Source organism: Castor canadensis, chromosome 11 (assembly GCF_047511655.1).
Source record: "Castor canadensis chromosome 11, mCasCan1.hap1v2, whole genome shotgun sequence".
Classification (NCBI taxonomy): Eukaryota; Metazoa; Chordata; class Mammalia; order Rodentia; family Castoridae; genus Castor; species Castor canadensis.
Window position 1 is genome coordinate 52,508,430 of NC_133396.1, and position 23,902 is coordinate 52,532,331.

Here is a 23,902-nt window from a genome sequence, read left to right on the forward strand (position 1 = left end):
ACTATCCCAGAAAAAAGCCCATTTCCTCTCAAATCCCTTGCTGTAGTCAACCACTAATTTACTTTCTGACTCTAAAGGTTCATATAGAAAAAAAGGAAAAAACAAAAAAAATTAATTAAAAACAAAGGAGTCATGCAATGTGTGATCTTCTGTGACTGACTTCTTTCATTTATCTGAATTTTATTTTATTTATTGTGGGACTAAGGTTTGAACTCAGGGCTTTTTGTTTGCAAAGCAGACACTCCACCACTTGAGCACAACTCCAGTCAGTTTTGCTCTGGTTGTTTTGGAGATAGGGTCTTGGGAACTATTTGCCCAGGCTGGTCTGGAACCTCTATCCTCTTGAGCTTAGTGACTAGAATTACAAGTGTGAGCCGTCCACTCTTTGGCTAACTTTTTAAAGTTTGCTCATGTTGTATAATTGAATACTAGTCTATTGTGTGGATTCTCCATATTTTATACATCCATTCTTTAGCTTGGGCTGTTCCTGCTTGGTTACTGTAAGTAGTGTTGCTTTAACATTTACGTACAACTGTTTGTGTGGTAATATGCTTCCATTCACTTTGAGTACATACTATTTTTTAAAAATTTGAAAGTCACTTTTTAAAAATTTTTAATTAGCATGAATTCGTTGTACAAAGAGGTTTCTTTGTGATATTTACAACATGCATCCAATGTACTTTGACCAAATTTGTCCTATGTGTACTACTTTATTAACTACTTTCCTTCCTCCCTGCTTGAGTACATACTTAGGCCTGCAATCACAGGGTCATATGGCAACTCTGCTTAATTTGGGGGGGAACAGACGTCTTCTAAAGAAGTCACAACATTTTACAATCCACCACCCATGTATGAGAATGCCAGTTTCCCCACATCCTTGTCAATCATTGTATTATTATTATTATTATTATTATAGCCATTCTAGTGAGCTTGAAGTGGATTCTCAGTGGTTTATTATTATTATTATTATTATTATTTAAAAGGGGACAGCATGAACGCAGTCCCCCACTACCACAAATTATGAAGTCGAGTTTCCCACATTTGGGGAGATTGCAGGGGTCAGCACATCCTGAGTGCAATGGATAAGCCTTGCCTGGGAAAACCACCTTCTTGATCATGGTATCTCTCATGCCAAGTATTCAGTGTGTTTTTGATTTGCAATTCTCCAATGGCTAATGAATGATCCAAGGATATTTTATAAGCTGAATTTGAAATTAGGATTGTCTGTCTGCTCAATTTCATCGTCACTTGATGTCTCTGGAGAACTTGAAGATCTCCACTGCTCATTACTTTTTTTTTTTTTCCCACACCAGCATAGTGTACTGTAATTATGGCTAGCCAATCTGTCATTTAAAGTCTTGTTAAGTACTCCCTGGGTGATAGGCACTGTGAATACATCAAAAGAGCAGGATCTCACCTCTTGGAGAGCATAATAGGGAAGGGTAGGACTCTGGATTTGATTTAGCCATGTGACCTTGGATGAGGTGCTTCATCTCGCCCACCTTCAGTTTCCTTGCTTATAAAATAAGGTTGCTCTGATAGTTACATTAAAGCATTTAGTAGTGTCTAGCACATAGTGAGTGCTCAATAAATATTTGTTATTGTTAAAGATGAGGCCATAAAATTAAGTTAAAAAGTCCTCTCTCTTTCTTTCCATATCTATATCTATAATCTGTCTATCTATCTAGACATAGATCTATGTATCTATGCCTATATCTATATCTATCTATATATCAACTTTTTGGTTTTGTTGTGGGCCTGTGCATGCCAGGCAGATGCTTTACCACTGAGCTACATCTCCAAACCTAGATAAATATTAACAACAATGAGTAATTAGCTATGATGGGGGAAAGTACCAATACATGCCAGCTGCCACTAGAGGCAAGGCAAGTGTCATAGGAACACATATCAGGGACCCCCCCAACACAACCCACCCAACCCAGTCCAGTGTCTAGGAAAGACTTTCCAGAGGAAGTGATGTTTAAATTGAAAGAAAATGATCTGAGATGCAGCTCAGTGGTAGAGTATTTGCTTGCCTAGCATGTGCAAGGGCCTGAGTTCAATCCCCAGCATCACAAAAAATAATTAAAATAAATAAATAAACAAATTAATTAAGAGGCAACAGAGAAGTAGGATCGGCTGGAACTAAGTGCAACGTGTATGATATATGTGGTGGGGTGTGTGTATGTGTGTGTGTGTGGTGTTTCTGGAGGGACAGCTTGTGCAACATTCTGGGGAGACTGACATGTGTTCAGAATGTCTAGAGCCTTGCTGGCCAGTACAGCTTTCTCTCTGCATTGATAGAACAGTTTTATAGCTGTGCTGTCCAATACAGTAGCCACTAGTCACATGTGAGGATTGTGTGCCTGAATGTGGTGAATGGGACAGTAGAACTAAATATTCTATTTACTGAATTTATTCACTAAATTTTGTTTGATTATAATTGATTCAAATCTGAATAACAACTGTGGCCAGCAACTATCATATTGGACAGAGCAGGTCTGGAGTGTAACATGCAAGATGTGGGTGAGATGAGAGATGAAGGTACAGTGACAGGGAAGAGCACCTGGGGTTGTGGTATGGAGTTGGCATTTTATTCCAAGTACCATGGAAAGCCATAATAGGGGGAAGGGGCTTAAGATGAGTGAGATGATCTAGCTTTTCTTTGATTATAGTTTTTGTTTATTTATTGGTACTGGAGACTGAACCCAAGGCTTATGAATGCTAGGCAAGTGCTCTATCACTGAGCTAAACCCTCAGTCCTTGGGTTTTCAGAAGTACTAGGGTTTGAACTCAGGGTCTGGTGTTTTCCAGGCAGGAACCCTACCATTTGAGCCACATCTTCATTGTTTTTACTTTTAGCAGGTCAGTTCAGTCCTATAAGGAGAATGGAGTATGAGAGTGGGGGTGGGGCAAGAGCAAAGCAGAGATATCAGTTTGGAGGTGCCTGAAGTTTTTCAGGGAAAAGAAGATAGTGGTTTGGACCAGACAGACAGAGAGATAAATTTTGTGGATGAGAGAGAGGGTAAGGGATGAGTCCTAGTGTGCCTTGTATGGTGGCTGTGTCTCTGAATCTTAAGGCTGAACCCAGACCAGGGCAATGCAGTAAATTTCAGCTGTCCATGTCAGCCTCCCTGTCCCCACCTGCTGGCTGGTGCTGGGAGTGCCTTTACCTAGGGGAACTGGAGCAATAGGGGCTCTGGGGTCAGGCTGGTGGGAATGTTCCCTTATACTGCTGGCTGGGTGGGTGGTGGTGCATTCACAGGGACAACTGTGTGGCTAAGCCTCTCCTCTCCCTAGGGCTGTCCACATCACTTTTCTCTCCACTAGAGTGTAATAAACAAGACAGGGTTGCAAAGATAGAAGAAGGTGGAGGGTGGGCAGCACATCTGGATTGCATGGGGACCTGGTATGGAATTTGTATTTTATTACAAGTGCCTTGCAAAACCACGACAGGGGGTGGGGTTAAGCTGAGGAGTGAGGTGGTCTGGCTGCTGGAAGGCACGTGATGGGGAGGAAAGAGGAGAGGGTGGATATCAGTAGAGTGGGACAAGAATCAACCCCCTACTCCATGACAACTTCCACCGGAGGCAAGGCCCCAGCACTCAAGGGCTGCCTCCGATTGCCCACACTCCCACCTGAAGACTCAGTGGCTATTAATGGAGGATGGGAGAGATGGACCTGGGGGCGGGCCTGTGTCCCCGAGAGCAGGGTGTGGCCAGTGGTCCAGATGGTCAGTCTTTGGTGGCTAGGCGGTCCTGACAGAGCAGAATTAAACCGCGCTGTCCACCGCGCCGGACGGGCAGCCTGAGAGTGGGGAGCACCGGAGCCCACAACCCCCTAGCCGGAGCTCAAGGCTGGGTGGGGAGGTTCCCGCCGCTGCTTGCTGTCAGTGCCGCTCCCCTCCCACCCCCACTGCACTTCCTCCCGCAGCCTCCGCCTCTCGAGCAGAGGTTGGGGATTCCAGCGGCCCGCAGCCGGCCTCTGCCACGCCTTGGCCTCAGCCTGCGGGGTAAGTCGGTGGGCAATTTCGGAGACGTCCCAGGGGGCCGTGCAGCGAACGATCGGGGTGCGGAGGTCTGAGTGGGCTCCTTGCTTCTCCAGGCTGGAGCCAGGGTCTGCATGGGCTCGGGCTCCCTGGGGCTGCAGATCTCTTCCTCTGCTGCCAGGGTGCTGCGTGTCCAAGAGGTGGGGTAAGGTCTTGGGAGGCAGCTGTTGCTCCTGGGGTTTGGGAATGGTGGGGCAGCCTCGGAGGCAGAATGGACTAGGATTTACTTGAGGAGGACATCAGCTAGGCTACATGGTTTAGGGCCAGGGAAGGTTGCCAGGCCCTAGTGTGTGCAGAGAGCTGTTGGGTCACAACTGCAAGTCAAGGTGGCCGGTATGGTAGGTCCTCTGGCACTAGAAGCCTGAAGTTGTTTGGGAGTGGGCCGGGTGGTGTAAGGCAGTGCACATTCTTCACTTCCCATCCTGGCCCTGCTCTTCTCTGTCCCTCCCCTCCTGTCCCTAGCCCCTCCTCCCACCCTGCTGTCTCCTGGCCCAGCTCTGTTTTGCCTTCTTCCGCTCTTGCCCACTGTGGGGAAGGGGGCTCCCAGACCTGACTAGTGCCTCACCCTTTGCCACGTGATGGAGGCTGTGGTTACAGTTTTCCCTCATGCTGTCAGCTGACCTCCTTGAGCCCAGCCCTGGGCCTGAGGTGGGGAGACAGAGCTTGTCAGCCTGTAAGGGGGGCCTCCCTCTAGGCTATGAAGCCCTTAAAAAGGTGGCATTGGTGACACAAGTCAGGCCAAAAATAAAGGCTGTGAAAGAACCTGAGAACTGAAAAGGAACGTCATAATACAGAGTGAGATGGTTTTAGACCATGCTCTGCCAGTAACTGGTGACCTTAAGAAAGTCACTTCTCCTTTCTGAGCCTCAGTTGTCCTGGCAGCAAAATGAGTGATTTGAAGTTTCCCCAAAAAGCTCCCCTTCTGTGGTGAGGGTTGAGGGGCCCTCCCCATCCTAGCAACTACACTTTTATCTGTTGTGAAGGTTGGCCACTGGGCAAGCTACTGTGTAGAGAAAGGGTTGTGCTATAAACACAAACGTTTGTTATCCCTGAAACAGGGCTGAGATCTCTCAGGTGTCAGGAAGTCCCAGGGAAAGTTGAGGACAGTTATGGCTCTTCCTATGGAACAATGTCACAAAGGGGCAACCCCATCTCTGTCCTTCTAGCACATAGCCACCTCACATCACAGGTTTCCCGCTCTCCTCCTCCTCTGTCCCCTTTCCTCCTGGCTCACTTCCCCTCCTGTAGGGCCGAGCATATACACAGTGTGTCTATCTGCACACAGCTTCTAAACATCTTCTGCAGGCCCCAGCCAGGTCTACTGACCTGGGCTAGAAGGAAGAAGAGACCCTTCACACCGCCATCTCCACAGAGGTTCCAGCTGGACTGAGTAGCCTCTTCTCCTTAGGATGACCTCACCCTCCAGCCCTCCAGCTTTCAGGCTGGAGACCTCAGATGGAGACCAAGAAGATGCTGCTGAGGTGGTCAAAGGAAAGCATGGGCCACCCCCCATGGAGTCACCATTCCAGGGCGAGGACCGGAACTTCTCCCCTCAGATCAAAGTCAATCTCAACTATCGAAAGGGAGCAGGTGCCAGGTACAGCATCAGATGGGAGTGGGGCGAGAGAGGCTCCCTTCAGCTCCCACAGAGCACCTGAGTCACAGTTTTGGCTAGCCAAAACATCAGTGCCTCTTCCGTACAGCCTGGCTCTAATGGCTCCTAGACTGACCTCTGCTTTGCTCTTTGGGGTTGCTCTTTCCAGAACCTTCCCCATGTTTGGCCTTCTTCCCTCTGAGGTCATGTTCTTTGTAGCAACACACTCATCCACCTTCAAGTACTCCACTGATGGTCAAATTCTTCTGTTCATGCTCTATTCCCCATCTCTGTCATGGTTTCTGTGGGGGTGGTAGCAGGATCCATAGTCCATCCAGGGAGAGAGGCAAGGACATCTAAAATGTCCTGAGCGCTCCTCAGTTCTGCCCCAAGGCTGAAGCTGTCTCCCAGACATTGTGGACACTGGGGATGAAGGATGATAGGCTTCTGCTTGGAGTCATCCATGATTTGATTTTCCTGTGGTCTCTCTACCGGTTCAAACTATGAATCTGGGGTCCTGCTTTCAGTCCTTCTTGGGGGCTAAGGAGGCTGCACTTGACTTCCTTCTAGTGTGGGGCTGGAGAATCCTCATGGGCCAGGCAAGACTGCCTGGGAAGCCCTTTCCTCCTTACTCATGCCTGAAATGTGGCCACCAGCCTTGACCTCCCAGGCTAGAGCCCCCTGTGCTACTTGTGCTGGAGGATCATGGCCAAAGTCAGCATAAGTACAGGAGAGTGGGGCTTCTGTACTATAGCCACACATCGTTGGAAACGCCTCATACAGTAATTGTGTGGTTTTGCTTTACTCACAGGGCCATTTCTTAGGTCTGTGGGAAGTAACTACAAGACAGTTACAAAGTTTGAAAGAACTGCTAATATATATACATATACATGTTGTTTACCTTAGGTATTGGCAGAAATCCACATATCCTTAGTGTGTAATAGGAATGAATATGATCTGAACTCATTGATGAAATGGGGTGTCAGCACTTGAGATCCAGGAAGGTCCATCTACTCTAAAAATGACTGAACAATAAATTGCTTCAGGAAATTAAATCCCACAGGTCCTCAGGACAACTGGATTAAGCATCTTTTAAAGAGGGCTATCCTGGAAGAAAAATCAGCTTTAAAAGGTGACATTGATGTGCAGTAAAACCAACCAAAACATGTAAAATTATTAAATAATTTATTGACATTAAATAATTTTGCCTAAAAACACTGTAAAAAGTCAAAAAAAAAAAAAGTACAGGAGAGGATGCATGGAGGCTTCTGGGAGCAGTGTAGCGGGCTTGATAGAGATAGAATGGGCTCCACAATGAGCTTTGGAGCCTTGGTCTGTGCCCTCCTTGGCTTCTCTAATCCAGGATCATGATACCACCCTGGTGGCAGGAAGTACTTTGTCCAAATGGCCACTTTCCCCAACCAGACAACCTATGGGGCTGTTGAGTCAGCAGCAGAGCCCCTGTGGTCATGTTGTGGTTATGTAATCTGCTGGGTGAATGATGGGATGTCTGGCCAGGGTGAGCAAGCACGCAACCTCCTGGTGTTGAGGAGATAGGGGCTGGTTCTAATCACATCCTGGTTATATAGCATAAAGTGTGACTGATTCCAACCATCAGTCTCTGCAGTAGAGAGTAGCCAGCACTTACTGGGTTGGCTCATCCCATGGAAGATGTTAAGCTGGGACCTGAGGGTCCCCAAAGCATGAAATAGATTCCTCCCCTTTTTTTTGACCCTTCATGTCTTCTGGTCATGGTTCCAGGGGCCCCAGATGTGATTTGGCCCCTGTGAATACTTGCGTGGCTTGGGAGGGGTGTCCCACTCCCTCTTCCCTCTCACCAGACACCACTAGATTCTGATCTGTCTCCCTGGGACTGTGGGAGAAATTTCCCAGAAGTGTGACTTCTCAGTAAAACTCTGGTCAGCGTCTGATATTTCTCAGTACTAGAATCACGTGATATTCTCACTATCTCTGTAAAACCTCTTGCTGCCCAGCCTCGAATCTCTCAGGAGGTTCAGAGCCAGGGTCTAGCATTAGACAGCCCCCATGAGAGCCCCAGGTCTGCATTCTATGACTTTTGGCAGGTTACGTTATCTCCTAGTTTCTCTAATGGAGAAAAGGGTGATTCCTGAGCCAAATGCTGGAGTGAAGATTAGACATGCAGAATTCTCTGTAATTTGTCAGTAGATGGTTTCTGAGAGATGAGAGATTTTTGTCATTCCTTTTTTGTGTGTGTGTGCTGGGGATGAAATCCAGGACTTTAAACATTCTAGGCAAGTGCTCTATCACTGAGCTATACCTCCAACCCCTTCTCCATTTTTTTCTTCAAGATCAGTGATGCATGCAGCCACCATCAGTATGCAGGTACCTCTTGCAACCCTGTCCAGACCCATACAAAAGTTCAAGTTGTATGGAATAAACCCTGTGGGATACTGAGGGTTTTAAAAATTTTTTTTTTCCCCTGATGGGACTGGGGTTTGACCTCAGGGCTTCATACTTGCAAAGCAGGTGCTTTATCACTTGAGCCACATCTCCAGCCCATTTTACTCTGGTTATTTTGGAGATGGAGTTTTGTGAACTATTTGCCCAGGCTGGCCTTCAGTCTTCTCAATATCAGCCTCCCAAGTAGCTACAATTATAAGCGTGAGTTACCAGCACCCGGCTGGATATTGTCTTTTGTGAGATGAAGCATGTGGGTCAATGATAAGCACTCAGTGCTGAAAATTATCTGATGACCAGAATCATGGGATGCCGCTAACTAATTATCTGACAGGTCACTCCTCCTCACCTGGGGCTCTGAACTTGGGGTCCCTGTGATCAGCCTTCAGGAACAGAGGCTCTCAGAAGAGCTCTTGTGTAAACTGAGGGGTGTGCAATGCTTACTGTACTCCCTGAAAGGGCTTCCTGGGATTGGGGACTTTCTGCTGGAGGGGCAATGGCCCTTCTCCAACATGAGTCACAAACCACATCTCCCACAGCCAGCAGGACCCAAACCGTTTTGACCGTGACCGGCTGTTCCGTGTAGTCTCCAGGGGTATCCCTGAGGATCTGGCTGGATTACCAGAGTACCTGCGCCGGACCAGCAAGTACCTCACTGACTCGGAGTATACAGGTAGACCCTGTCCTGTGGCATTCTTTGGCCTATGGTGTTCTGCAGGCCGAGTGCAGGGCTGACTGGTGAACTTGGATCATGGTCAGGAGATGAGGAACAGCTATTCTTAGACCTCCTGCTGGAATGGCTGCTGGGGGGTGGGGTGGGACGGGAGCCTGTGGATGTAGCTGACTGAGGACAGCCCTCTGACAGTCTTGGCCATGCTTTCCACTTCTATCTGCCTATGGGCTCCAGGCCTACCTCTGCCACCAGTCTCTCTCTCTCTCTCTCTCTCTCTCTCTCTCTCTCTCTCTCTCTATATATATATATATATATATATATATATAATAAGTATACTATACACTCCACCCATTGTAGAACATCTCTGCTCAAATCTAAGCATCTTTGTTGTTTGGGCTGATTAGAAAAATAACATCCACCCTAAAAGATTCAAACAGGAAAGACATATAAAGCCAAGGGTAAAACCAGTCTGCTGGTCATCCCGGGGCCCTGTTAATGCTTTAGGGCACATGTTTTCAGACTTTCTTAGTTTATCAGGTATGTGTTTACATAAATGGAATGTTGTCATGTGTAATAATTTGTAATGTGCCATGCTCCCCCTCCTCCCCCCACATAAATACATTTTATACATCTTCCAGCACTTTTCATTTCACGTCATGTCTCGGTCATTTTAATGACTGCAGAGTGACTTCATGTAGATTTACTGTAAGTTAGCCAATTCCCTATTTATGGCTGTCAAGGTCGTTTGCAGCTTTTGGTCTCAAGTTCCTGTGTGCCAGGCCCTCTGTACGCTAAGCACTTTGTTTATGTTTTCCCTTGAATCCTTACAATAATCCTGGAATATTCCCATTTTTCAAGGAGGAAAACTGAGGTTAAGAGAGGCCAAGTAGCTTGCTGAAGGAGATAGAGCCATGAAGTAGGGAAGCCACTCACAAATACTGCCCTGAATATTCTTGTAGAGATAATGTACTTGTGATGAATTGTGTCTAAGAAACTTAGTTTTTAGGGCAGAAATTTTAACACCCATTGCCTAGAGCCTGGTACCCTGCAGCAAGTTTGCGTTCCCACCAGTTGTATGGAGCAGCAGTCTTTATTTTATCCTCCCATGGGGTACTTGGGAGCCTGGGCTTGCTCATGAGCTGGAGGGCAGCCCAGCTGCTCCAGGTCCGAACACCCCAGTGTACCTTCCCTTTCTCTTTCCCACAGAGGGCTCCACAGGAAAGACATGCCTGATGAAAGCGGTGCTGCATCTTCAGGATGGTCTCAATGCCTGCATCCTGCCACTGCTGCAAATCGACCGGGACTCTGGCAATCCCCAGCCCCTGGTCAGCGCCCAATGCACGGATGACTACTACCGAGGCCACAGTGCTCTGCACATCGCCATTGAGAAGAGGAGCCTGCCGTGCGTGAAGCTTCTGGTAGAGAATGGGGCCAATGTGCATGCCCGTGCCTGTGGCCACTTCTTCCAAAAGCACCAAGGAACTTGCTTCTATTTTGGTGAGTGAGCCTTTCTTAGATATGTTGAGGCACAGAGGGGATAGGCCTTGTTCGGTCACGCAGTTAGTGATTGGCAGATCTGGCACTTAAACCCAGGTCTGCCTGACTCTGACATCCTGTTTCTAACCACCAGGCTGGTTAAAAACAATTGTTTTAAAAGATGTTTTATCTTCACTCAGCCAAGGAGGCTGGCATGCACCCAAGCCCAGACTGGTGTGGGGAGGGGGAGCTACTAGAACTGTCCTGTGCCAAGACTCAGGCAGGGGATCTGGGGTATAGATCTGTAGTAGAGTATGTGCTTAGCATGTGGAAAGCCCTGGGTCAATTCCTCACACCAACCAACCAAACAAACAAAACAAAACCAAGACCAAAACAAAAAACAACTCTATCAGGCAGTCTGAATTAAGGGGCAGTGTGCCTGGGCTGTCAAAGAAGAGTGAAAGCTGGGCATGCTGGTGGCTCACACCTATAATCCTAGCTACTTGGGAGACTCAGATCTGGAGGATCACAATTCGAGGCCAGTCTGGGGAAATAGTTTTCGAGACCTCCATCTCCAAAATAACCAGTGCAAAATGAACTGGAGGTGTGGGTCCAGTGGTAGAGCACCCACTTTGCAAGCACAAATCCCTGAGTTCAAACTCCAGTCTCACCAAAAAGAAAAAATAAAATAAAAATAAAAAGAGTGAAAGAATCAGGGAGATTGGGACCTGGTTGGCTGGCTCCTGTTCTGCACCCTTAGATAGTAATGAGGCATGACCTGCTTTGAGGAGTCCTGGACTTCTGTCTGAGGAGCAGGAGAAGTGGAAAGGTGAAAGCTAAGAAGTCTGAGGCCTAAGCTGCCCCCACTACCCACAGGAGAGCTGCCCCTCTCTCTGGCTGCATGCACCAAGCAGTGGGATGTGGTGACCTACCTCCTGGAGAACCCGCACCAGCCTGCCAGCCTGCAGGCCACCGACTCCCTTGGCAACACAGTCCTGCATGCTCTGGTAATGATCGCTGACAACTCGCCTGAGAACAGCATGCTGGTCATCCGCATGTATGATGGGCTCCTCCAAGCGGGGGCCCGCCTCTGCCCCACTGTGCAGCTCGAGGACATCCGCAACCTGCAGGGCCTCACGCCCCTGAAGCTGGCTGCCAAGGAGGGCAAAATTGAGGTGAGCACGGTCCCTCTCCCCTTCCCACCTCTGCAGCTGCAGCCGGACTCCCCAGACACTGGCACTTCTGCAGAGAGAGCCTGGGGTGGAGGGCTAGAGCACTGGCCTCTCTGCTTTGAACGGAGCACTCTGATTAGTAGGAAAACATTCAGTATGCACCTCTGTATTGAGTTAGCCAGCTTTTGGTCACTGTGACAAAATACCTAGAAACAATCAATTTAGCAGAGGAGAGTTTCATTTTGGTTCACAACTTCAAGAGGTCTGAGTCCATGGTCACTTGAACTTGGCGATGCTTCAGTGTCCCTGTGGCAGGGTACAGCATGGTGGCAGAGGGCGTGTGGTAGAGGAAAGCTGCTCATCCCATGGTGGCTGGGAACCAAAGAGAAAGGAAGGGTGCACCCCAATGACCTGACTTCCTCCCAACAAGGCCCCCCCCTCCTAAAGGCTTCACACTTCCCAACAGTGCCATAGGCAGACAACCACACCTTCAAAACATGAGATTTTGAAGGGCATGACATATAAGATTCAAACAATAACAAAATCCAATATGTGTGTTTATTTACAAATAATGTATGGAGCACCAAATCAAGATATTGGAATAGATGGGATTGTTTTGTAAAGTTAGCTAGGTTTCTTTATTAGGAGGCAGTCTTTTCATACCATTTGCCTATTTCACTATTGGACTTTCTTCATATTGATGGGTAAGTGTTCTTTATAGTGAACTTATATCTTATCTACTACAACCCTTGCAATTTTTTCTCTCATGTCAATTTTTTTTTTAATTTTAAAAGTATTTTTTGCCATACAGAACTAACATTTTTTTACATATGTAGCTGGGTGTGGTGGTACATACCTGTAGTCTCAGCTATCCTGCTGAGAGAAAAGAGGATCATTTGAGCCTACGAGTTCAAGACCAGCCTGGGCAACATAATAAGATCCTGTCTCAGGAAACTAAACAAGAATTTTAGATGTGCACGTGTAATTATCTTTTCCTTTAAGGTTCCTTAGTTTTATTATTGCTTAATTCCTTCCAGAAGACTTTTGTTGTTGTTGTTGTTCTTGATACTAGGGTTTGAACTCAGTGCCAATTGCTTGCTAGGCAGGAGCTCTACCACTTGAGCCACTCCCAGCTCCAAGATTTTTCAGAAATGCATACATATAATAGATAAAAATCATGATATTATACTGTATAACATTGTATTATACTTATGTTTCTATAATTGTATATCTTATATAATAACATAATTATATATGTAGTATAATTACATATAATATTCATGGCTATATTTTCTTCCAGACTTCTGCAGTTTCTTTCTTTCTTCCTTCCTTCTATCCTTTCTTTCTTACTCTCTCTCTTTTTTTTTTTTTTTGAGCTGTCACTGTGTAGTCCAGGCTGGCCTCAAACTCTTGATTTTCCTGCCTCAGTCTCCCAAGGGCTGGATTACAGGCATGTGCCACCATACCTGGCAGTTTCTTTCTTTCTTTTGTTCTTTCTTTTCTTTTTGATGGGAGTGGGGTTTGAACTCAGGGCTTCGTGCTTGCAAAGCAGGCACTCTACTGCTTGAGCACCTTTTACTCTAGCTATTTTGGAGATGGGGGTCTCATGAGCTATTTGCCTGGGCTGACTTCAAATTGTGATCTCCTGATCTCAGTCTCCCAAGTAGCTAGGATTACAGGTGTGAGGCACCGGCACCGGCACCCAACTCAGTTTCATTGTTAGTGTCCCAAACTTTGATTTGCCTGGAAGTATTTTTGGTAGAAAGAGTAAACATGATCAGTGCTCCTTTTTTTCTGAGGGCCTCACTAGTTTTCTAATTCTTTTCAAAGCTGGGCATAAAATCTGTGCAGTTACACAGGGCCAATTTGTAGAACAAGGGGATTTTTAAAAGGTTAAGATAAAAATAAACATAAATAGAAGTTTTTAATACTTTTTTCCTGCCCTCCAAGTTTCCTGGGGCTCCTGTTGGACTGTGTGCATGTTTGTTGTCTAAAGGCATGGCTGTGTGGCCTGAGGAGGCCTCTCCCCGTCCCCTATGCCCTCTTTATTCCTATTCCTCATGTGTGAAACCAAATCACTTCCTTACCTGTTTGGGGTTGGGGACTCCTTTCCAGTCTGTTGAAAGCTCTGGACTCTGACCACAGAAGTGCAGAAGAGGTCTCTGATTTCAAGAGACCTCAAGTCCCTAGACTGGAAGTTTCCCTGCCATCTGAGACATCCAGGAAAGAGGGACATGAAACAGGGAGACAGGAGTAGGGAAGGAAGAGCCTGGATGTGTGTGGATGTACGTAAGAGCTTAGACATGCAAGGACCCATGTTTCCAGGGCCATGAGAGTGTGTCTGCTTAAAGATGCGGGCGGCTCTGCAGGGAGCTGGCTCAGCATCGGTGTTGGGAGAGGCCCAACAAGGAAGCTGATATGGATGGCCACCCTGCAGATTTTCAAGCACATCCTGCAGCGGGAGTTCTCAGGACCGTGTCAGTCCCTCTCCCGAAAGTTCACTGAGTGGTGCTACGGGCCTGTCCGGGTGTCACTGTACGACTTGGCCTCTGTGGACAGCTGGGAAGAGAACTCAGTCCTGGAGATCATCGCTTTCCATTGTAGGAGTCCGGTGAGCCCATGGCGGGTGTCGGGGGGAGGTGAGAGTGCCTGGAGGACTTGGCAGATCACCTGGTAAGACCCACAGGTCAGAGCTGCCTGATGGATCACACCTGGCCCCTCCTTGTGCCAGTGGGAGTGTGGCAGCAGGTCCTGTTAGGCATGACCTTGACCCTGGCCACCAAGCCCACATTTATCCCACACTCTAGTCTTACCCAACATGGGGATCCTGCCAAGGTCCCTGTGGCAACTACTGAGACCTCTCTATGGACTAGCACCTGTCCTGAAATGGAGGCCGAGGTCTTTGGTCATCCTGCAGGCAGGAGGCTGGAGTGAAGGCAGGTGGGGAGGAGCCCTTTGGGGATTCTGGGGGTATTGGGAGCCTGTTCCCCATCCTTTCCTCTCCATTTCCCTTGGCCCTTGCCTGGAGCCTGGCATGAAGTGGGCTCCCTTCTCTATGTGCTATTTCTCTATACCCTATATCTATACCTTGACTCTCCCCTTCCCACCCCAGCACCGACACCGCATGGTGGTTTTGGAGCCTCTGAACAAACTGCTTCAGGCAAAATGGGATCTGCTCATCCCCAAGTTCTTCTTCAACTTCCTGTGCTATCTGATCTACATGTTCATTTTCACCGCCGTTGCCTACCACCAGCCGGCCCTGGAGAAGGCAAGAGCAGGAAGGGGGCTGTCCTGGGGCAGGCCTGCTTGGAACAACCCTAGAGGAAGATGAGACCTGGAGCACCATTCCCATCCTACAAAGGATAACACTGAGGCTTAGACAGCTTGAGCCACTAATCAGCCGTTAGTACTGATGACAATAATGACAGTGGATACTTATTGAGTGCTTGCCATATGTGAGATTGTATTCTAAGTGATTGATTCATGTTAACCAATGAATGTCCATAACAATGCTTTGGGATGATGAATTACCGTCATCCTTAGTTCACTGTTGAGGTAAGGGAGGCACAGAGAGGTTAAGTAAATTATCCAAGGTCATGTAGACTGTAAGTGGTGGGGACAGGAACTGAACCCAGGCACTGTGACTCCAAACCCCACATTAGTAACTGCTACACAGTGTTCCCCTCCAGGGGTCTTTCCCCGGACCCCAGGTTTCCTTTACTGCTTGGAATGTTCCTCAGCTGTGGCTCTTGGAGTACTAGCTGCTGGGGAGAGGACCAAGGCCCAGGTCTTACGGGAGTGTGTGTGTCTTCAGCAGGCCTTCCCTCCGCCGAAAGCAACGGCCGGAAACTCCATGCTGTTGCTTGGCCACAGTCTGACCCTGCTGGGGGGGATCTACCTCCTCTTGGGCCAGGTGAGGGCTCTTCTCATGTCTCCACCCTGTGTGGCTCCCAGCTGACCAAGAAGCAAACTTAGAATTCTGCTACAGGGGCCTTAGAGTCCCTTCACTGTGAGGGAGACTGACTCCTGTGGCCAATCCCACCCAATCACTTGGCCTCAAAGCAGTGGAGGGCTCTGGACTTGTCTTCTGGGGCCCTGGGGCCCTCCGTGCTGTGCTTTCAGGGGTACCCCAGGGGTAGCAGATGACTTCTCTGATTCTTTGGCAGTTCAGGCTTTGCTTCCCTACTAATCCAGGTGGAAGACCCCACCTCAGGTACTTCAGTTGGCTGGGGGAGTCTCACTTGGGGAGCCAACGGTATAGGTGTAAGTGGGTGTTAGCCTGACTCCCGCAGTAGGGCATCTTCAATGGGAAATGTAGCAAGATTGTGAGTCAGCTGGATACCTGGACATTGGGACCTTGTCAGAGTGGGCAGAACTTGAGCATCACATGCGGGTTGACTGGAGTATAGGGTGCTCCTCAAGAGGCCAGGAGACAGCGACAGAAAAGACCCCTCCTCCATCCCTCCTCCTCTCCATATGTAGTACACGAGCGAGCTCTGCATCTGAATCCATGGGGACCAGGACTTTTTTTCCTTTGACATAGGATCTTGTTATGTTGTCAGGCTAGCCTTGAATTCCTGGGCTGAAGTGATCCTTGTGCCCCAGCCTCTGAAGTAACTGGGACTGCAGTTGTACATCACCATGCTCTTCTTGGCTACATTTTTTGGAAAGATGGCCAAAAGCTATTTTAGCTTTCAGAGGAATCACGAGCCCCCCAAAATCAAAGCTATGCCCTTCACTGGGCATGGTGGTGAATGCCTGTAATCCTGATTACTCAGGAGGCTGAGATAGGAAGATGTCAGCCTGGGTAACATGAAGGCCTCATTCCTGCCCCCCAAAAGAAAGCCAGGTATGGTGTTGCATGCCTGTAATTCTTATAATCTAGTACTTAGCTGAGGCAAAAAGATTGTTGAGTTCAAGGCCAGCCTGTGTTATATAGAGAGACCCTGTCTCAAAAAAAAAAAAGAGCAGCTGTTACCTTAGTCCCCAAGGTGCATTGGCAGAGCTCATGTGGGGGAGCCAAAATCCAGGCCGGGTGGGGCAGCCCAGTTGTGCTTGTGCCTGGAGAGCAAGTTTCACACCTTCTGTTTCCTCCTCCACAGCTGTGGTACTTCTGGCGGCGCCGCCTGTTCATCTGGATCTCGTTCATGGACAGCTACTTTGAAATCCTCTTGTATGTGGGTTTTATTTCTGCTCTCCCACTGTCTCTGAGGCCTGAGAGAGGCAGGTGTGGCAGAGGGCACCAGTCTGACTTTAGAGGCGAGGACACAAGGGTCTAGGGTGTTCCAGGGGGTCAGGACTTTAGTGCAGGCCAGACTTGGGAGTCCTGGCTACTGTCCAGCCAGGAGCTCTTTGTGCTCCCATCCTTGTAGGTTATGATTGATTTTGACTATTACCTTTATGAACCCTCACTGCACACCCATGGAGGCCTGACCTTTTCTACTTAGTGTCTTGCTTAATCCTCAAAGATGCTCTCTCAGTCAGGTGGTATTATTATTATGCCCATTTTGCAGGGGAGAGAACTGAGGCCAAATAACTTGCCCAAGATGGAGGTCAGGCTCTGATTGGGCCAAGTCCCAAACACATGGAGGGCATCTCAAGCCGCCAGGCTGGGGTGGGAGAGGCAGTGCTGGTTAGCATTGGCCAGCAGGAGTTGGGGGAGGATGTTGGCAGATGACCTGGAAGCTGACCCAGACCCTGCTCCCTGCAGCCTGGTCCAGGCCCTGCTCACGGTGCTCTCCCAGGTTCTGTGTTTCATGACCATTGAGTGGTACCTGCCCCTGCTCGTGTCCTCCCTGGTGTTGGGTTGGCTGAACCTGCTTTACTATACACGTGGCTTCCAGCACACAGGCATCTACAGCGTCATGATCCAGAAGGTGAGAGACAGGCCTAGCCTGGGAGCAGCCAGACTAGACAGGGCTGGCCGCCACAGCCCAGAAGGAAGGAGCCTTCCTCCACAGCAGAGGAGGGCATAAGTGTTTCTGCTTGTGCCATTCACCCAGATGCTCACCAAATGTCAGCTTAGGAATGGGCGTACATGAACCTGCTTTCTGTACAACCTGTGCAGATACATGCATGTATGCGTGTTTACAGGTGTCCACATGGGAACAGGTGCATCCTTCTTTATAAAGGAGCAGAGAATACACACATATGCTTGTCTGTGTGCCTGTGCCTTGGGACACAAGGGCATCTGCATTGTCTGCATTCACCAGTTATTCTGCAAATTTTTGGGGAATGCCCATGAGGGGCCACAGCTGTGATGGGAATACAGCATTGTATAAAGCACATCAGCCCTCGCTCTCCTGAAGCTGACATTTTGGTGGAGGAAATGAAAATACTAAGAAAACAACCTAACCATTGCCAAGCCCAAAATTCTATGAAGGGAATACTTAAGATGACATGATGGAGAATGATGGGGCAGAGGATGCTTTGGAGGGGATGGTGTATGAAGTTCTCTCTGACTTTTTTTTTCTTCTGTACTTGGTTTTGAACTCAGGGCCTTGAGCTTGCTAGGCAGGTGCTCTACCACTTGAGCCACTTCGCCAGCCCTTTTTTGTATTGGGTAATTTTGAGATAGGGTTTCAGGACCTGTTTGCCCAGACTGGCTTTGAATCTTGATCCTCCTTATCTCTGCCTCCTGAGTAGCTAGGATTATAGGTATGAGCCACTGGCACTCAGCACTTTTTTTTTTTTTTTTTGGTGGTCCTGGGGTTTGAACTCAAGGATTCGCCACTTGCAAAGCAGGTGCTCTACCACTTTAACCACACCTCTGGTCCATTTTGCGCTGGTTATTTTGAAGATGGGGTCTTGTAAGTATTTACCCAGGCTGGACTCGAGCTACAATCCTCCCAATCTAAGCCTCCCAAATAGCTAGGATTATAGGTGTGAGCCACTGGTGCCTGGCTTGTCTTTTAATGTTTTGACCCTGGAGGGTTTTAAGCAGGGAAAATCTTTTTTTTTTTTTTTTTTTTTTTGGTAGCACTGGGGTTTGAACTCCAAGGTTTTGTGCTTGCTAGGCAGATACTTTACCACTTGAGACACTCTGCCAGCCCGAGATCTTTAAAAGACTGCTGCATCCACAGTGTGGCTCCACAAGGCCCATGTCTTGTGCAGTACATGGGGTGCACAGGGCCCAGCCACCCAGCCTGCCTCCTGTGCTTGTATGTTCCAGGTTATCCTACGGGACCTGCTCCGCTTCCTGCTGGTCTACTTAGTTTTCCTTTTCGGCTTCGCTGTAGGTAAAGGACCCCTCTGGCCCCTGTCCATCCCCTGCCCACCCTGCACACCCTCAAGGCTGCCTGTTGGTCTCCCAGGCTGAGGACCCCCTTCCCACCCTCCCGTAGCCCTGGTGAGCCTGAGCCGGGAGGCTCGTAGTTCTGGAGTCTCTGCAGACCACAATGCCACAGAGACAGCAGAGCCCAGGATGGGACAAGAAGAGGAAGCAGCCCCGTACAGGAGCATCCTGGATGCCTCTCTGGAGCTCTTCAAGTTCACCATTGGCATGGGCGAGCTGGCCTTCCAGGAGCAGCTGCGCTTCCGGGGGGTGGTGCTGCTGCTGCTGCTGGCCTACGTGCTGCTCACCTACGTCCTGCTTCTTAACATGCTTATCGCCCTCATGAGCGAGACTGTCAACAGCGTTGCCACTGACAGCTGGAGCATCTGGAAGCTGCAGGTGCCACCAGCGAGGCTCCCCTACCTCCCCTACCCTGAGTTCTGGGGCCACCAACATGTGCATGGAAACTTTTGAACTTGGCCCACCCCACTGGGGGATGTCCAGGGCCTGACACCCACTTGGGTGAGGGGCTTAGTAGGATCAGCCACCAGACTCTCGCATCCATTCCTTCTATCTCTCTCTTTTTTTTCCTGGCAGTACTGAGGTTTGAACTCAGGGCCTCACACTTGCTAGGAAGGCGCTCTACCATCTCAGCCACTCCATCAGTCCTTCTTTGTGATGGTTTTTTTCTAGATAGGGTTTTAGGAACTATTTGCCCAGGCTGGCTTGGAACCACAATCCTGATCTCTAGCTCTTGAGTAGCTGGGATTACAGGTGTGAGCTGCCAGCGCCTGGCTCTGTTCCTTCTTTCGTAGGGTTGTTGTGAGGTCTGGGCAAGTTCACAGGCATGGAGTGCTCAGGACAGTGACTAGCACATAGTAGGTACTTAGTGTATTAGTCACTGTGATCATGGGCCTTGTATTCATCAAGTATGTCTTGAGTGCCTATTCTTAGTAGGGCTGGGCACATTCCTAGGTGCTATATACAGCAGAGAACAAGACAAGTTTTCTGCCCACACGGAGCTCCCATTCTCTGTTCCTTGTAGGTAAAATGGGGCCAGTTTGGAGAGGGAGGAATTCAGGATATGAAAACCTGGGGCTACACCAGCTCAGGGAAGCTGGAGGGCCGACATGAATCCACCTGCAGTGAAGCAACGGCTGCGTCTTGACCAGAGAGGTGTTGGGTGGTTTTGGACACTGGGGAAGGGAGACCTTTGTCCAGGAGCTGGACTCTGCAGCTAATTCACGTGGGCCAGCCCCTTATCTTCTGTGGGCCTCAGTGCCCTCACTCACAAAGGTGAGTGACTCATTTGTGTGTGAGTGAACACACACGTGACGAGAACAGCAGATGAAGTTCTATACTTGATGGTATGAACGTAAGAGCTAGTCAATGTCAGACACTCCTTAGGTGCTAACTTCCCAACAACTGTCTGAGGTGTGTTATCCTCAGTCTATAAATAGGGAAACAGATTCAGAGAAGGGAGCAGGGAACAGATTCAGGGAAACAGATAATCAGACACTGAAGCTGGATTTGAGTCTATATGCTTAGTCGACCTGGGTTTATAGAGCAAAAGTGCTATGCACATCTTCTGGTTCCCTTTGTGCTTGTGCTGTGTGTCTCTTCCTCCAGGCAGGGTCTCAGGTTACTCTGTTTGATGTATCCTTTGTCCCCAGAAAGCCATCTCTGTCTTGGAGATGGAGAATGGCTACTGGTGGTGCAGGAGGAAGAAGCAGCGGGCAGGCGTGATGCTGACGGTCGGTACCAGGCCTGATGGTAGCCCTGATGAGCGCTGGTGCTTCAGGTGAACAAAGTGGGAAGGGAAAGTTGGGGGCTTTGCTGTCCAGGAATCCTGGAAGCCTACCCACAGTACAGGCCAGCTGAGAATGGCTGCCAGGAGCCGGATCTAGTGGGCGAGGCAGGGCCAAGGAGTAACAGGGACTCTACTTAGGCAGGTGAGGTCAGGGATGTTGGATCTCACAGGCCTCAGCTGCCACTGCCTGTGCCTTGGACAGTCTGGTCAGCTGCCTGTCCCAGTGGCTTACACTGAATGTCCCCGACTCCTTCTGGTCAAGCATCCAGAGTGTCCTGGGCTCACCAGCCTTGCCCTGTACCCCTACCCCCAATTTTCCCAGTTTGGTCTTGGAACTATCACACCTTCTATGGAGACCAAAGAAGATGTATAGCCAGAAGCAGACACAGTTATAAATGTGGGAGAGGATGAGGGTTTTATTATGAGAAGCAGTCCTAAAAGGACCACAAGAAACTAGTGCACAAAGATGCACCTGATCTTAATTCATCTTCTCTACTTGCTCTGGACAACCCAGGCTGCTGTGAATAGCTGGAAGGGAGGGGTGCCTGTTCCTCCATGTGGGCATCTAGCCATGGGGGCAGTAGTCTGACAGTCGCAAGGATAGGGCTCATAGGATGTGTGTTGGCCCAGTGCTCTGCAGAGGAGGGGAGAGAAACCCTGTCTTCCTTACTGTCCCTGTGTCCACTAGAGCATCTACACTGTCCACCCACTGGGGGCCCAGTCTCTCTCTGGGGCAAAGCAGGCTGAGCTGCTGGCTTCCCAGAGCTTCAAAGCTGCTCTGTCAACCACAGGGTGGAGGAGGTCAACTGGGCTGCATGGGAGCAGACCCTGCCCACGGTGTGTGAAGAGCCATCAGGGGCAGGTGCTCCTGGTGAGTAGCTGTGGGGCTGGAGCCCCTACCCTGGGGCATGTATGTATGTATGTATGTGTCTGTCTGTCTGTCTGTCTATCTTTGCTGGGCCACAGAACCTTGAAGAGTTGGGATGGGACTCAGCGCCCTCTTGTGTGGCCACTTGAAGCTGTACCCATGCTTGCTCCTCCCACAGGGATTGATCCATTAATGTGGTGCCTCCCTCCTCCTTCTCCACCCCATCCCTGCTGGCTGGGAAACCCCCTCAGCTCTCAGTACTTCCTCCAGCCCAACCTCCCTGCCTCACCTTGGCTCCTTCATTCCATCCTCTCTCCTTGTCAGGGTTGCAATCACTTGCACCCTTTGCCCATTTAGTTGGTTACTGAGAACCTGCCCCTGTCAGACCTGGGCTGGGCCTGCGGACAAGAGAGAAACAGGTTTGGAAGGGCTCCCTGCCTGGCCCACAGCACCCGTGCATTTCCTGGGCCCTCAGGGCACTGCCTTACTGACCCCAAGATTTCCCCCATTACACAGCCCCCAGCCTCTTCACACCCCACAAGAGAGGCCATTTCCTATACCTCTTCTCATCCCTATGTGTCCTCTCTGTTATAACTCAGTGATGACCCTTCCTGTCCCCACCTGCCTTACCAGGACCAACTCCTTCTTCCCACCTCAGAGACCTGTTTGAGGATTAGTTCTCTTACCCTTTCTTTCTGGAATCTTCGAGAGCTCCTACCTCAGCTTCCATTGGCTCTCCTCCTCTCCTTTCTCTTTCTCTTTCCTGCCAAATGTCACCTGCTGTGTCTGTGGCCCCAACACTCCCCACCCTCAAATGTCTTTGGAGCTTGTTGTAGGGGGCTCTACTTGCCTTTTTCTGCTCCAAAGCCTGCTGGTTTCCTTGCTCTTCTCCCTCACATACCCACAGGTCTCATTTCTACCCTTTCCCTACCCTCGCCTCAATGCCAGGACTCAGAGTTACCTTGCCCCTTATCATGTCCCAGGCATTGCATGCAGCAATCCCACAACTACTGCCTGCCTTCAATGCCAACCCCACATTCCCGGGGGAACAGCCTTGGGGCCTAGCAGTAACCTTTGTCCTTGACACCTCAGGAAGCCATTCACTCCTGTGCCTCTGCACCTCTTGGAGGGTGGTTCAGCTTGAACCCCAACCTTCAGACAACTCTGCTCTACTGCACTCCTGCTAATGTAGACAAAATCTTCACACAGTCCACAGTTACAGGATGCCTGAAGGGCCACACTCTTCAGTATAGAGGTCAAGGCCCAGAGCTGTTGTCTGTCCCACCCATTCCCCACACCTCTATCCCCACATGTGACAGCCACTTAGGCTGCGGTACTCCTTGTTCTTTGCTTCCTTGGCTCTTGTCACTGTCTAAAATATCTTTCTTCCTGTCTGGGTGTCTGAACCCACTATCTTCTCTATGCATTGGGTTCCCTCTCTCCTCTGAGCTCTCTCAGTGCTTAACCCCTTTCTCTCCTGCTCTTTAGCAAGTCTCAGATGTTCTAGTTTCCGACATACAGCCTGTCATCTCCTGTGACTTTAATTTCTGTGGGTGTGGGGGGAAGGGTGGCCCTGATTGGTACATGGTAGGGGTTCAGGAAATGCTCATGGAAGGAGGGAGGCAGGGGGAGGGACTATAGGACTCCAGAATCACCTGCTGTCACAAGGCATGATGGGTTTTCATGGTGTGGTCCTCTTCTTTTCTCCCTAGCACCTACCACCAGGGAAAAATCAAGGGCCAGGTCACGGTGTTCTCCATTCTGTTTACAGGCTCTATGAAGAACCCCATCTTAGCTTCCCAACCTGAGAAGGATGGGTCCTCAGAGGAAGATCATCTGCCTCTCCAGGTGCTCCAGTCCCACTGATGGCCCAAGCACAGCAGGAAGCTGGCAGGATAGCCTGGGGAATCTTTCTAGCCACACCTGCTAGCTCTGGGATTCTTGAATTTTGGTGGCAAATATAAATATTTTTTTCACAACTAAGTCTTCTGGGTATGTTATTTGAGCAAAGTTGCTGGAATCCTTGATCTTATAATGTCAGCTGTCTCTGTGTGTACCTGTCTGGGAATGGGGCTAGGGTATTCCTAGTTTCACGTGGGCTCAGAAACCTTGGTTGCCACACCCCAGTCCTGGGATTGTCTTCTTTCTGCAGGCAGACTGCTGGCTGAAGTGCTGCATCATGCTAGCAAATATGGTGGTGACAAACTTAGCCACCTTTCCTTTTTCTTCTCCCACTAGTAGACACTTGTTTAAAGCCACCTCCAAGATGTCCTTTGAGCTCTTTGGCTTAGCCTGGGCTGTGGATTATTGTTTTTTTGCCCAACTGGGCTTTGTACTTGTTTTCCTGTCCCTCCACCATTTTCTGAAGGAGAGCCAGAAGGGCCTCCCTAAGATACAAGACAAACATGTTACTCCTGTGCTCTGAAGGTCTGGGAGGTTCCTCAGGACCTGCAGAATGCTCTTGGTGGCATTCTCAGCCCTCCATGGTCTTGCCCAAGCATTTCAGGACATCTGATTCCTTATAACCCTTTTGCTTGCAGGGGAATTTG

The 23,902-nt window shown here is 49.2% G+C and overlaps 1 protein-coding gene, 1 non-coding gene and 1 pseudogene across 9 annotated transcripts; 2 read left to right on the top strand and 1 right to left on the bottom strand.

The window, feature by feature from the left end:
• Positions 1-980: 980 nt before the first annotated feature.
• Positions 981-1,139, bottom strand: LOC141414168 (U1 spliceosomal RNA). The gene has a single exon (XR_012439251.1). It is a non-coding gene; the product is annotated as a U1 spliceosomal RNA (small nuclear RNA).
• Positions 1,140-3,537: 2,398 nt separating this feature from the next.
• Positions 3,538-23,332, top strand: Trpv2 (transient receptor potential cation channel subfamily V member 2). 8 transcript variants are annotated; one of them, XM_074046789.1, is made up of 15 exons: positions 3,539-4,012; positions 5,354-5,645; positions 8,621-8,754; positions 9,961-10,251; positions 11,107-11,405; positions 13,840-14,013; positions 14,515-14,670; positions 15,217-15,315; positions 16,505-16,575; positions 17,113-17,278; positions 18,574-18,640; positions 18,746-19,074; positions 20,349-20,476; positions 21,174-21,356; positions 23,125-23,332. In XM_074046789.1, exons 2-14 carry the CDS (start codon positions 5,458-5,460, stop codon positions 21,328-21,330), a joined length of 2,259 nt encoding a protein of 752 aa, XP_073902890.1. In that variant the 5' UTR covers positions 3,539-4,012; positions 5,354-5,457; the 3' UTR covers positions 21,331-21,356; positions 23,125-23,332. The 8 variants fall into 8 exon arrangements, with proteins under 8 accessions (XP_073902892.1, XP_073902890.1, XP_073902894.1 ...); XM_020173022.2 differs by having other exon boundaries at positions 3,541-4,012; positions 21,277-21,356; XM_074046788.1 differs by having other exon boundaries at positions 3,541-4,012; positions 15,220-15,315; positions 21,277-21,356.
• LOC141414469 (small nucleolar RNA SNORA18) lies at positions 6,376-6,494 on the top strand (annotated as a pseudogene).
• Positions 23,333-23,902: the final 570 nt, after the last annotated feature.